Below are 15,795 nucleotides of genomic sequence, written 5' to 3'. Positions count from 1 at the left end.
AAACACGCGCTTCTCATGCATCGGTGGTTTCTACCTGCGAGTGAAATCGCATCTCGGGTGGTATCGGGGGGACCGAGGACTTGCGAGTGGTGTACAATGGCTCCACTTGCGCGAATAATAGGGACACGTTGTCACGGTTTGAGACATGTGAAAATGTACTGAGGGAAGGTACACTTTGTTCAGGATTCAGAGTTTGACAAAGGATGGTTTTCGTAACAATTGGAAAATGTGTCAGGAAAGGACCTCGTTGGAATGAAGACGAACGTTTTCTGTTTGAAGGATTTCATGAGAAAGTGTTCTACCAGGAAACATGACCATCTGAAACTTTGCAGTTGTGTTCGGTTTATGAATCTCAATGTTTCCACTGCACTGGTAATTGGAACACTTGATAAATATTTCAAAAGGGCGTATACACTTGCATTTTTACATTTTCGAGCATAAGGGAGCTGCGCAATCCATATCTGATGCACTTTTGCTCGATAATCCTTCTCAGAGCTAGCATAGAAACAAAATTCAGTTTGCTTCCGACACCGAACATATGCGAAGGTGAATGCGCTGTATCCAAAGAACGAATAAGGAAGGAAACGAACCAATCATTTCAATCATCGCGGCGGGCACGAATTGAATTTCGTTTCTCTTTCAAGCTCACGCGGAATGTTGATTTTTCTAAACTATGACAGACAGACAAAAATGTTGTTTTATTATAATATAAGATTTTACATGTCATTTCAAATCATTATACTTTCAAAATGTGATATTTTGCTTTCTATTCAACAAAAATAGTTTATTCAACGACACGACCTGAAACTCAGTGAAACATCCCTAAGAAAAAGTGTGCGAAACATTTACCGCCAGTTACCGGTGTATTGAGTGACCCCTCAATGCGGTCCAAAAAGTTATTTTTCCAGCAACCCTTCTTTATTTACTTTTTTCTGTTGCTGTAAGCAACCATGTTTATACATCATAGCGATTCTGAAAAATTTACAGCAACGGATTGGAAAATGTGGCAAACAGATCAGTAAAATTTTTTTCTGTTATGCTATCTTTCTGGTGTAATTTGAAAGTATTTTTAGGTTTCGACGCAGCTGGTTTTGATAGATCGCCAAACATTACTACGCCATGGACCGGAATCTTACGGAAATATTGAAGGAATTTGCCTTGTGGAAGAGTAGCAAGGCCAGAGTATTCTGGTGGAATAGTTCCAAGTGGTTGCCCCAGATAGTTTATTGAGTAGTCTGGCGTGGTTTCCGACACTTACGGCTATCTAGACCTTCACGCTTGTGAAATTGATAGTCAATCCATTTCATAAAAAAACAATTCGGTGAAAAGCCTAAGAGATTTGTTGGAGTTGGTCAAGTGTTTTGTGCACAACTGTCGTACTGTATTCGTGGAATATACGCTAGACTACAGTGAGTACACTAGGAATGGCACACAGTGGAGTATTTGACCGAAAAAGCTGGCCGAAAGTCAAATTTTCAAAAACCGTTATCAAGGACATTATATTATATCATGATATTCCCTAGTAATTTCTGCATTAGATGGCAACCACGTTGCGTGTATTTACTAAGGTTTGGCAACGCTGTTAACTGTCAAAGGTAGGGGTTTTTACTACCCCAGGCTGATTTAAAGTTGCGCGTGGAAACAAAATCTTCCAAATAATATTTATTCGAACTGTTTCTACTCAAATATCCTATGTTTTGAATAAACCAAGGTCAGGGTCATATTTTGGTGTAGATGGATGCATAGACTCGAAAAAATATTAGTCTTATTAAACTTAAATACAAAGAAAAAAAAACTTCGCTATTTTCTCACTTTCAAAATTGAAAAAGTTCATGTTCCCAATCCGTCCCAGTGAAAACTCTTGTTCCCTGATTAAGTTTAACCCAAATACTACTAGATCGGTGAAAAAACTTGCACATAATTGCTCCATTTTAAATGCGAGATATTTGAAAAATTTGACATTTTTGACATTTTTCCTCGTTACATTGTCCGTGCGCAGTTCAAACATTTACAAGGATATTTCTTTTCGAAATAATGTGTAATTCTTGGCAAGATGTAGGTTTAGTTAGCTGGGAAACGAAATGATGGTTTTATTGAATCAGAGCGCATCAAAGTGCTTCGGCACCAGCTGATACATTTCGAAACACAGTTCAAGCAACATATGTAGCTCAATTCTGCACGAAAACAAATCGATTCGAAGCACTTTGAAGCGCTCTGGTTCAATAAAACCATCATTTCGTTTCCCAGCTAACTAAACCTAAATCTTGCCAAGAATTACACATTATTTCGAAAATAAATATCCTTGTAAAAGTTTGAACTTAGCACGGACAATGGAATAAAACGAGAAAAATGTCAAAAATATCTAATTTTTCAAATAGCTCACATTCAAAAAAGAGCAATTATGTGCAAGTTTTTTTTCACCGATCTAGTACTATTTGGGTTAAACTTAATCAGAGCACAAGAGTTTTCACTGGGACGGATTGGGAACATGAACTTTTCCAATTTTGAAAAGTGAGAAAGTGGCGATTTTTTTTTTCTTTGTATTTAAGTTTAATAAGACTAATATTTTTCGAGTATATGGATCCATCTACACCAAAATATTACCCTGACCTTGGTTTATTAAAAATATACCTGACCTTGGTTTATTAAAAATATAGGATATTTTAGTCGAAACAATTCGAATCACTAATGTTTGGAAAATTTTGTTTCCACGCGCAGATTTAAATCAGTTTCGAGTACTAAAAAACCGCTATCTTGGACAATGAACAGCGTTGCCAAACTTTAGTAAAAACACGCAACGTGGTTGCTATCTAATACACAAATTACTAGGAAATATCATAATATAATATAATGTCCTTGATAATGGTTTTTGAAAATATGACTTTCGGCCAGCTTTTTCGGTCAAATACTCCTCTGTGTGGCAGGTTAATTTGAACGGCCCCGTACTCAGTCGAAAACCTCGAGAACAATTTATTCTTTGGGTTACTGTTCAGCAAGCATTAAACACCACTAAGAAATCAGTTCATGAAGAGCTTTGAAATAACGCTAATAGTCGAACACCTTTGGAAATTCTTCGGTGATGGTAGACAAGCATTTGATAGGAACTCTTGGCATTTTAATCCCTAAAGAGAATGATGAAAGTTTGCGGTTCGCAAGCGAACGCGACACAAAAAGAGACCCCGCATGTCGTCGTACGTTAGTATATAAACCTGCGGCCTAAACATTGGTCCCTACTATGTGAAATTCGTTGTCCAATTTAAGATGGTGGATCAGAAATATGTGTCTTGTTACTTATACTGAAATGAAGAAAATCTGAATCCATGTAAATCCTGGTTATAACTGCTGGCCGACAAAGCAATTTGAAAACATGCGATTTGACATGAAACTACATTGTTCTTTTTAAAATGTATTAGTGTTAAGAACTTGGCGAACAGACCAATAAAAAATTACACCAAATTATTAGTGACCATTGTAGTGAATTATTCTACGGTTCTTGGGATGTTGGGGTTAGGGAGTCGTGTTGGACGTGACATCTGTGAACCGATGTATAAAGATAAAACAAGTTACGCGTGATATAGTTGACTGATAGGTCCATAGGATTAAATAGATACAATGCTATACGAAATAAAAATAAAGTGAACACTATTTGCAACATAATCAGCTCCGATCACGACAGTTGCAATCACACAGATTCGGAACTAAATGAAATTAAAGACTATGTGTGTTTTGATGTGTGTGTTATTGTAATTATGAAACGTAATGAATATATTTCCGCTGTATCAAATGAAATAAAATCAGTTTTTCGTGGCAGGGGATATTTTATGAGATATATTGCCCATAATCGTATGCTTGTCCGATATTCTGTGGGAATTTCTATCCCCGTGAGTTATACAATTCCAGCGTTTCCCTAGAAATTGAATAATCAGTTCATTTACTGGGACCATTCGTCCATTTGTTCCGAGATCACATCTGAGTTTCCTCTATCAGAGGAACATGTACGTTTATTTACTGGATAGGGTAAGTTGCGATCCGTGATAATTGAAGCGATCAAACTAGGGTCTTTTTTCCATAACCACGTCCGGATGTGTTTAGGTTGGAAATTCTTGAATATATTAAATAAAATAAACTGAAATTTTCACTGTTCATTTGAAACGCGGGTAGCCGAATGGCAATCCGAAATTTCTTGTTCCCAGTTGATGGACGGGCTCAGCAGCTGGAATAAAACATAACGGCAAAATGCAATTTATTAAATCAATCGATAAGTAAAGAATATTGCCTACCCAGAAGCCTAAATTGACAGTGGTGGTCTGTCTGATGTTGTGTCCTCTATGAGTGCAATATTCACGCAAATGTATATTATAATAATCGCCGATCCGTTTGTTTTGTTTTTTTCTTTGAGTAACCAGGGGATGCACCGGTAACTACATAAATATTGTTAAAAAAAATAACATACCTATCAGTGCTGCTAGTTTGATGATTTTTTTTTACCAAATTCCAAATTTGACAGTTCCAGTTACCGAGTCACTGAGGGGTAGTTAGATTTGTGATAGACTTTCGGAATGCGAGTGTCTAGTCGTGTCGTTGGTTTATTCGTGAAGCTAGTTTAATAGTTTTAATCTATTTTTATATATTCTATTTGCAATCAAAAATGCAATTCTATTTCACATCAAAATGCTTATAACAAAAAAATACTTTTTTTAAATTTTGATTATCGAGGTTTTAACCTTAGGGTCATTCGCCTCTTTTCGGGTTAGAGAAATCTCTTTTGAAAAAATCCCTAACTCTATGTGCGGGGTTGGGAATCAAACCCAGATGCGCTGCGTACAAGGCATTCAATTTACTAACTACGCTATGCCCGTCCCCACAAAAATTTCTAAAATGCAGTCGCTTTCAAGATATTTTAAATTTTGTTTCAACTAAAACAATTATTACGTTTAATTACGACCTTTTTCTGAGTTATTCACATTTCTTCACCAAGAACAATTGGTTTTTCTAAATCCATATAACTTGTTTGTTTCAGTACCGGATGAAAACCTTAAGAAAAAAAAGCTTTCAATTATGCAACAAAAATAGTATGATGCTATTCTGAGTTCGTCTTAATGAAAGACGACCTTCTTTAACCAGAAATTCATTTTTAAAAGCTCCATTAAGAAAACATATCACATTACTCCTCGGAGAACCGAGAAAAACTTGCGCGCCTGCAAAAACACCCCAAACGAACATCACTTCATTTGTCAGCGAAAGATTTCTGGACCTGATCTTCGGGCAAGCAACACCAGTCCCCCTGCTACAATATATACACATCCAGTCCGAATATAAAAGCCAACGCACGGAGCAAAGTACCGATCCGCAAACCAATTCCCCCAGAGCCACAGCATCCCCGTCAGCATCCAGACAGACCCAGTAGAACAGTTCTCAACATGAAAAATGTATTTAACTCGTTCCCTTCGGAGAACAATCTCTGTTTCGGAGAATTATCCTTTTTGCAGCCAGTTGTCTCGGTATGGCTACGCCATTTGTCGGCTGATCCCTGTTAAGATGCCGGGGAATCGGGACGAAAAAAGCTTTTTCTGCCTGTCACGAAAATGAAATATTTATGTAGAGTAACACACCAGTCATTTTCCTCCATTGCTTCACAGCTGTAATATATATGTATATAAATAACTTCCCCGGTTACTTAACTGTTTTTTTTTCTCTCTCAACTGTCTTATCATTTCAGATTTTCACCCCGGAGCAGACGGTTCGAACCACGACGGATAATCTGATGACCACAGCCGTTTCGCTGAGGCTTCATCTGCAGAGTTCGCACTTCAGTGGCGTTCAGATGGCGGGCGGAGGTGGCAGCGGAACGCTCATCCTTAGATGCACCGCCACCATCGGGAAGCTGTACGAGCGGTACTCGGAGCTCGAACTCGGAGTGCCCCAGCGGGATCCGGTTCCGGCCAGAGGTATGTTGATATATTTAATGCAATAATTACTCGATTTTACTATTTGCTAAAAACAGGTTGTTTATTGTTTCTGCAAAATATTCTCATGTGGCCGCAGTTCACGAAAATATGTTCTTGAATGATTAAACAAATGCATGAAGCATGGGCGTAAGATACTATTCGGCCGATACGAATTTTGGTCGAAAGCTCGTTCATCTGTCTTTTGAATTGCAACTACTAGTCTCGCGTCACGCGGAACAATATTGTGTTTGATAACGTCATTGAATAAATTCGACATTACTTACCAAGTTGGCCTCGAAATTCCATTGTTTTAAACAATAGACTCAGTTTCACGGTCAAGCAAAACCGGCATCTGTAAAGAAACCACCGGGAATTGGGTCATTAACTCCATCAATGTTATTTCTGAATAAGAATGTTTTCAAACAGCTGTTGTTTTAGGTTAGATATGCAAACAAAAACAACTCGAGCCAATAACTGAGACGATTACCAGATATAATTAATATCCATAAAACTAAAGTTTTTACAACAGCTGTGCTGCCAGGGCAGTGTCAGTTAGTGGTGAAAAATCAAATTGTGGGTATTTCTTTGTTGTTCTGAAATATTATTGAAAATTGATACAGTAAAGACCCGTTTGCCCCTTGCACAGTGATCGCAATGGTACCAAAATGTGCGTTTAATAAATAGTGCTCTAGGAATTGATTCTACTGCGAGAAAACTTGAATTTTCTAAAACTTTGTCATTGACATCATGCCTCTATCTCGAAAGTTAGCGGAAATAAACTTTCTATCTCACTTTTAGGTGAATTAATCACAATTCAGTATACATCAAAAGAAGGGGGCTTCCATTCTGAAAAAGTGTCCCTAACACACCAAATCGCTAAAATCAACTCCTAGAGCACCATTAATTAAACGCACGTTTTGGTACCATTGCGACCACTGTGCACTGGGGTATAAATGTACTCCACGCGTTTGATCGCAATTTTCGCAGGAAAAAAAATGCAAACAAAAGAAATGTATAATACATCGTTTTCTTCGTGTTTTAATTGCGAAAACAGCTGTGTAAGTGAAAGTATTCCTTACTTTCACTTTTTTTTTATTGAATCAATGATACATAAATTGGTTTGAACAAAATAAAAAGTGAAAAATAGCGGTTTTGACTTTTTTCAAAAAAGTTACAATAACTTTGCGAATTTTCAACCGATTTGAAAAAATCTAATGATTCATAAAGTTGAAAGAATGCTCTTGAAACGGTCTAAAATGGAATTTCGATATTTTTGAAAAAGGCGAATTATTTTGAACAGTGAAAGTTTAAAAATCGTGCTTTGGAAAATACCACGAAATGGGGTGAAAATTGAAAAAATATTTCTGACCAGTAATACATTATTATCACGCAACGTTACTGTTGCAGCAGTTATTGTGCGCAAGTTATTCTTGTGAGCCATCGCTTTGAAGAACTATAAAAAATAAATTGGCCATTTTCTTAATGTTTGTGGATGTTTAACGACTGTTAAGATTTGTTTTGTTAACGAGTGTCGGCTGAGCAGTCAATAAAAACATTGACTGCTCAACCGGAACTCGTTAACAAAACATAAAAAATAAACAATAAAGCAATAAAAATCAGCAAAAATGAGAGCGATTTTTTGTTCCGCTTCAAAATTAAATTAAATTAATTAAATGAATGATTAAAAACGATTATGTAATACTAATTGTTACTTACGTAGTATAATAACCAGTATTTAAACTGGTATTGTTAGGGTCCCAGGTCGGTAAATGCCGAATTTTCGTCTTCACACAGCTCCAAAGAAGGCGTGGGGAACATTTGTACCCCAGAGCAACGTTCTCGGGTTAATATTATTTCAACCGCTCTTGCTACTGTTAATAATCTCCTACAGACAGTCGAAACCTAAAATTCTTTCTCGTAGTTGATTTATTTATATTTTTCCCAAGAAATGTATGTATTATGTATATACCACCGAGAACTGAAAAACCAGTTTTCAATGTCTGTAGGCAACAAACCTGCCGTTTTGAAATGCTACCAGAAAGCATCAACTTGGCACTACGATCGACCATCAAATGCTGTGCGGGTTTTGCGTGCAAACTTGGATGCAATGGAGATCACTGCATACAAATGTATTTTCATTTAAATTTCACACATTTTTTAAGAAAGTTTCTTCCAGTTTATATGTCTGTTCTGTGAATCTACTGTTCAAAACTCTGGGTGTTATTTTAGGAACTAAAGACACAAATCTTACTCTTACTTCTACAATGAAGTCTTGACATCTCAATATTTTGTTTAGCGTCATTCCTGTCGACATTTATAAATTATGGAACATATCGACGTGTTTTAATGTACATTGTTAATATTCTATGGATCAATGTCAGTTAATTTATGGCGCAAAATGTTTCATTTTATGGAACATTTCCAATATTTTTATGGGACATTGGTTGATTTTAATTGCTCTTTTATTACTATTTTAGCGCTCTTTTGCGACCATTTTATGGTTCAATTTTACATAATCTATGGATCAAATCACCCTTTTTTATGGATCATTCACACTGTTTTACGGATTTTCAGTTTTGTTTTATGGAACATGGACAACTTTTTTATGGATCGTTTTACAATTCTTTATGGATTATTTTAAATATTTTATATGCAAAAATATATTTTCCCGATACATGATGATTGTTTTACTTCTCAAATATAAACCACACAGAAAATATGAAGAGCTCTGACTAACAGAGACATATTAAACTGATCATGCAGGAATTTGCTTTTGAGAAATGCCGAAAAATATGAGTAGTTCCACGCCATTAGGTAACAAATTGGAAGTGTTGAATTCATTATAAAGAAAAATGATTTACGTTAAAGTCCGGATCGCTTGTTGCATTTGAGCTGGAATACATTCATAATTCCGAACCGGCTCGGGAATGAGTTTACGGGGTAGGCTTTAGTGACGATGGTGCTAGTGAACATGTATTCGTTCAAATGTTTTCACAAGCTTTTTAATACATTCGCTCGATCATGGATATCTGTTCTCTGTGCTCTTAGGCCAACAATAACTGCAGAAGGAATATTGGAAAGTATAGGCTTTGTTTTAGGATGTAAATTTAGATGAGAACAAAATTAGCATAATTTTGCTCTACCTCAAACATGAAACTGCTATAAATCGTAGTCTACCCTTAATTTATTCCTATCCGAAAAAAAAATAATTTCTAGTTTTAATTTTAAACCGCCCCCTAAAACAGAACATACCGTCCTATCCTGTGCCGCTCACCGGACATGTCATGTCGAATTTCAATTGCATTGTTCCTGCCAATCAGAGAGAAAAATTGCTTCCCCACCGGAATCGCTTTCCAAATGCCTATTCGCCGCCGCCGCCGCTTATCTATCTCAATTTGGCCTCGACTCCTCGTTCAACAGGAGGTCGAAAAGCCCATATGTTTGTTCCGCAAAGCGTTCGTTTGATTGATTAATCAATTAAACCGTTTTGAAGCACGCCTTTGTTTGAATTTTTCGCAGTTTTCAAGCCCACCCAACTCACTCCCAGATCAAACCGTAGCCGGGAGGAGTTCATCCTTTGCTGCCAGATTAGATTCCTTTTTTTCACTGACTCATTCTCGGTGGAAGATTCTCCGACAGACCATCAGCCAATGTCTTGGTTGAATGCTTCCGTTGTTTTGTGTGTGTGTGTTTCTTTACTTTTCCGATCATCGGAGGATCCAGGGCTGAAGAAGAAAAACGATTTTCGTTTAGATTTTTCCTTCCCGTCATTCGGTCAATTGATGAGCAGTTTTTTGATTGGGACAGCGCTTAGGGCCGATATTGCCAAACCATCTTAATCAGATTGTTAAATGTTGTTTGGTTGATTAAAAGTCAGGCTGGCCTTTTTTTTAAAAAAAAACAAGGATTTGCCGGGTGGTTACTGATGCTGTTGCTGTCTGGCAAACGAGTGGAAAATGTTCCTTTTTCTGGACCTTTTCTGGTTTGCTAAATTGGCATAGATGAGAGGACTTTGTTTGGGATTTTGCTTTTAGACGATGAAAATCTGTTCTTTGTTAGATTTGCCGAATTCAATCCCCTTCGTTTGTGGATATTATACGTTTCATTGGAAACGTGCCTTTCGTGCATTTTGATGCGAAGAATGAATTGGCGGGTTCGTTTATAAATCCATGAAAACGTAGTCAAGAACATTTTCAAAAAATCTATTTAAAATATTTAAAACAAGCTCGGTTTTCAATGTGGAAAGTTTATAGTTACTCAAAAAGATAATATAAAAGTCATAAAACACTACGAGACCTGACTCGTGTAAAAATTTGCAGAATACCCTATATTGATTTATTATTGGTTTACCATCAATGTATATGTTCGTGTAGGTTCCGCTTAACAAGTTCCATACTTTTATAAATACAAGAGAATTTTGACAAAGTATTGATAGTTTATTGGAAAAATATGGACTGACGACCAGGGCCGGCGGAACACCTTTTTCCCGAGTGGGTAGTAAGATTCGAAGTGATTTCTCCTCGTACTGACGAAAGTTCAGATATGGCGTGTGTAAGTGAAAATGAAAATTCCCTGATAATATCTGATGGCTATTTGGAAACACTCTTTGTGAACAAGACTGTTTGTCCGACGGCTCAGCGAAAATGTGTTTGCTGAATCCCAGTAAAGTTCAACCGGAAATGAACTGGAATTCTGGCTGGTTCCAGTTCGTACACGGGCTCCAGTGACACAACCGATTCTAACTAGAATCGGTTGTGTCACTGGAGCCGGAATGCGAACTGGAACCAGCCAGAATTCCAGTTCGTTTCCGGCTGAGCTTAACTGGGATACTGCACCCAAATCCAACGGGCATGTTTCTATTACTTTTGGGTATGATTCTATTGCCTTTTTGGTAACAGACCACGCAATTGCGCATTGCGGTATTAAACTCATATTACCGTTACCGTATTACCGTAAACGGTGGAATGACGATGTAGGATAATTCGGTCGATTTCTATAAAAGTATTAGTATCGAGTCAAACCAGCCGGAGTTCTGGCGGATTTCTACCCAAATTCAGGCCGGAATCTGCACCAATTTTGGCAGAAATAGGCGGAATTACGAATTTTCTATAGGGTAACTTGGATAGTGAAAGAAAAATTTTAGGCAGTTTTCAGATCCGGCCTAGTTTCCGGATCCGACACAGCTCCCGATCTGGACCAGTTCCCAAATTTGGACCTCCCGGATCTGGATCAGTTTCCCGATCTGGACTAGTTCCCGATCCAGGACCAGTTTTCGGGTCCGGACAAGTTCCCGAATCTGGACCAATACCCGGTAATGAACCAGTCCCTGGATCTAGCCCATCCCCTTCTCCCCCTTACCAGGTCAGAACTTGAACCAGGCCCAGATTTGGTGCTTAGATCCAGACAAGAGTCAAAATTCAATTTAACTACGACCGAAATACCCCATCACTATTCCAAGTCGGCTTACTTTATTGTGCTTTGAAGCTAGCTGTGTTTGAGCCGATAAGCATCTCCGGCGACCGACATCCATTCAGGCTTAGTGGAGGTCGATTTTAATATTTCTCCGATGGCAAAAATAATACCAATAAGTCTCAATTTCGATACAAATTATGTCTAATACAACCGGCCCCCGGATAGTCTACTTCCGGACCAAAGACAAGCCATTTAACGTCATTGATAAATCGCGTGATCTAACTAAACAACACTCGACCGTGTACAAAAAAAGTATTTTGTCAGCGTACCCGCCGGGGAAGTAGAGATTGATGGTGTAGTCTCCGAGAAGGGCCTTGATTGCGAAATAGGGGGTGGCTCCTTCCAGATCCCTGTACTTCAGTTAGTGTAAATTCTGGTATGCAAGCAATTGTGTTCAGAAAAAATCGAAGAGTATAAGAAGACTTATTTTCCACCAGCCTCATTTCGAGCCAATCGCCGGATTTGTTCTTCCAAAATTTGTTTTTTTTTGAGCGGGGCTCGTTTACTTGATCGCCTTTTTGTAACCCGGGGCATGAACTGAAGAACCCATTGTAGAAATAATGTACGGTGTGGAAAATGCGGAGAGAATCAAGACATTGGTTCCTGGTCTCGGAAAGTCCACATGGGACATCCATAACTTCAAGTGTCTCTATATTTCAGTTATATTATTTTTCTAGGTTTACTTCCGACGTAGATCTTCCTCAATTTTAGCATTATTCGCCATGGCCGAAAACAATATTGAGGAGCGTTTTGGGGATCAAACCGTGCTATTATTTCAATCGGATTAGCCTTTGCTCGGTACCAGGTATTGAAGTTGACGCTTGTTAAATCCGAATGATAGGCAAAGATTTATTGATATTCCTTCCATATATATCGCCTCAACTGGTTCGAGAAGATTTCAACTCGCACGGCATGTCATGGGATTGTCTTCATGCTGATAACCGATCTATCTTACTGCGTGATATTCGCGACAATTTCAGTATGACCATCTTGAATACAGTGGAAATGACACGAATGCCTACCAGCGCGGCCAAGTGCCTTAGATTTATCGTTGCACTCTACCGCATAAGTGTTCCCATTGATTCAAAGAGCTGTTATATCCGAAACAATCGAATCAAAATGAAAAATTCCTCCGGTGGCAGAGTGCAACGTTTTGACTGGCTTGTTTTTCTACACTGAGATTAAAGGTCCGACAGAACGAATACCTGGCGCGAACAATCGTGGACGGTTTCCCACTCCGTTGTGGGCAGAGAGTGTTCAGAATTGTATGCGAAAAGGGCCTATGAGGACTTTTTGAACGTCAGATCGCCCAAATTTTTCCGAATATACGCGACGTTAGAAACGTAAATGAAAAACTTGATGCAAACTGAAAAACGCGGTTGTTGGCACCGGCTCGTCAACGGATTAACGAGAGAAACAATATTTCGTCTAGCAGCTGATCCCTTAGGCATTACAAAGTGATATTTGTGAAACATCGCGCAGTTTTAACGATTTTTTCAGTTAGATTTAGAGTTAGAGAACGCTCGAAAATTGGCTAATTTTGTGGGATAATGGAAGTTTAGGAATCCCAAAGGTATCAACCAACCTTGGTTAAAAAGGATGGATGAACGTCGTTACTTCCTTCGGGTGGCTATACGTTGAATGCGCATCTCCGGCGTATTGTGGTCGTAAAGAGCGTTCTCTGTGCTGGCGGTGACGGCTATCGCGATATTAAACATGTTGTCTGGTCGTGCGTCTAGTGTTCTACACACCAAAAAAACTAAATTTTACCGTTGAGGTATTTCGAAACTTACCACAATCTAACAAACCGTAATTGCCGAAATGACGAAATATAACAGTGTTCTGTTTAATTTTACATGAAAGATGTACTTTCCAAACGCAGTGCCATAAAATTACACATTTCAAACAAACGCCATATGTGGAGTAGAATTACGACACTCGCAAAATTGAACGACATGTTAAATTAAAATCAAATGTAAAACTATTTCATTTTTGATGCTCGTATAGTCATGATCAAGAGACGTAAATTTACATGATTTTTTCTAGTTGTGTAGTGCCAGATCTGCGTTAAACGAATCCCTTCGGCCTGGTTCTAGTCCGAAATATGCTGGCCATCCTCCAAATTTATTTATATCTTCTCTTTTGGTTGACTTACTAACAGTTACCAGCAAATGTGATCCCAAGAGTTACAAGTTCCGTTTGCTACAAAGCTACAAGTTTAATTTCTTTTTTTCCTTATCATTTTTCTCTGATTGTTCCCTGATACGGTCTCTGCTACTGATGTTGGGATCAACAATCTTTTGCCTTCCTTATATAAAGTCTACTGATTGTCTAGTGATTCTTTCTCCTTGCTTCAATTTTTAATCAAATGATTATTCATGTTAAAAAATTACAAATAGTTTATATTGCCCTTATAAATATTTCTAACTGTATCCCATAGTCTGAATAATACGTGGTTCATCTCAGGTTTTTTTTTTTCCATACGTTTATTTGACACGGCATTTGCAAAAGCTTTTTACGCCAGTTTCTTTTTTTACATAGCACGTTACAAAAATCCTTAAGACTAATTTTAACTATACTAGTACTTTGTCTAAAACTAACACTGAAATCACTTTATTGTTTGCTTTTTTCCTTACATTGTTGTATTTCATACTGATCTAGTATTTTCGGGTGTATTTATTTACTTTTTTTTCTGTTATTGTCTAAATTTAAAAACTAAATATTCTAGGACACTTTAATTGGTGAATGATTAGCCTTGGATGAGAGTATGAGGAGACGAATTTAATTAAATTTTGACAGACGCTGTTTTTAGAAAATGATAGATAAGTTCCATGTATAGAGGATCGCGATACGCCAGGATGTCTCTAACAGGAACATGGATTGGTCTTCCTCGGACTTGTAAAGAATCTACTAATTGTGATCTGGCTTCACGATATTCAGTGCAGGACCAAACAACATGCTCAATGTCATGGTAACCTTCTCCACAAGCACAATGATTACCCTCAGCGAGCCCAATACGACGGAGATGCGCATCTAAAGTATAATGATTGGACATGAGCCTAGACATCACACGGATGAAGTCCCGACTTACATCCAATCCTTTGAACCATGCCTTCGTTGATACTTTAGGGATAATTGAGTGTAGCCATCGTCCCATATCTCCATTGTCCCAAGATGTTTGCCAACTAGTAAGTGTCCTCTGTCGAGAAGCGCTATAAAATTCATTGTAAGCGATGGGTCTTTCATATATTTCACCATCTAGTGCACCAATCTTGGCTAAATTATCAGCTTTCTCATTGCCCGCAATAGAGCAATGGGCGGGGAGCCACACTAGGGTAAATTTATAACATTTTCTTGTCAGGTTACTCAGAGATTCTCGTATCTTCCCCAAAAAGAATGGATCGTGATTATCAATCCTCTTTGAGCGTAGAGCTGCAATTGTGCTGAGACTATCAGTGAGGATAAAGTAATGGTTCGGGGGTAAAGTATTAATTATTTGAAAACTATAGTGAACTGCTGCTAGTTCCGCTATATAAACAGAGGCGGGTTCTGCAAGTTTGAGAGAAATTGAAAAATTATTGTTGAAAATACCGAAACCAGTGGCCTCACTGATTCGTGACCCATCAGTGTAAAACATTTTAAGGCAGTCTATGTGTTGATATTTACTTGTGAATATTTTAGGGATCTCCCGCGAGCGTAGATGATCCGGAATTCCACGAATCTCTGCTTGCATGGACGTGTCGAAGAATAAAGTGGATTCAGGAGTATCTAGTATATTGACGTATGTGGGAGCATACCTAGCAGGCGTTATTTCTTGTGACATGTGATTGAAATACACTGTCATGAATCTGGTTTGGGGTTGAAGCTCGACAAGTCTTTCAAAATTTTCAATTACCAGTGGGTTCATAACCTCACATCGGATAAGTAAACGAGAAGAGAGATCCCAGAATCGGTCTTTTAAAGGAAGAACTCCCGCTAGTACTTCAAGACTCATCGTATGGGTCGACTGCATGCAACCTAAGGCAATTCGTAAACAACGATACTGTATCCGTTCCAGTTTAATAATGTGAGTGTTCGCAGCTGAACGGAAACAGATGCACCCATATTCCATTACTGAAAGTATTGTTGTTTGATACAATCTTATCATGTCACTTGGATGAGAACCCCACCATGATCCAGTTATTGTTCGCAGAAAATTTATCCTTTGTTGGCATTTCGTTATTAGATACCTAATGTGGCCTCCCCATGTGCCTTTAGAATCGAACCAAATTCCAAGGTATTTAAAAGTCAGGACTTGGGCTATCGTTCTACCAACCAACTGAAGCTGAAGCTGAGCTGGATCACGCTTCCTTGAAAAAACAACCAACTCTGTTTT

At 38.1% G+C, this 15,795-nt stretch overlaps 1 protein-coding gene across 1 annotated transcript in view; it reads left to right on the top strand.

The window, feature by feature from the left end:
• LOC131677481 (uncharacterized) overlaps nucleotides 1–15,795 on the top strand; it is a 452,688-nt gene that overhangs the window by 422,069 nt on the left and 14,824 nt on the right. Inside the window, exon 6 of the mRNA XM_058957315.1 lies at nucleotides 5,720–5,948. Coding sequence (XP_058813298.1) covers nucleotides 5,720–5,948 — 229 coding nt within the window. The remainder of the gene's footprint in view (nucleotides 1–5,719; nucleotides 5,949–15,795) is intronic.

The sequence above is a fragment of the Topomyia yanbarensis genome, chromosome 1 (genome assembly GCF_030247195.1).
Source record: "Topomyia yanbarensis strain Yona2022 chromosome 1, ASM3024719v1, whole genome shotgun sequence".
NCBI classification, from domain to species: Eukaryota; Metazoa; Arthropoda; class Insecta; order Diptera; family Culicidae; genus Topomyia; species Topomyia yanbarensis.
The sequence above is the reverse complement of the archived record's forward strand: the minus strand, read 5'-3'. Positions and strand labels throughout refer to the sequence as shown.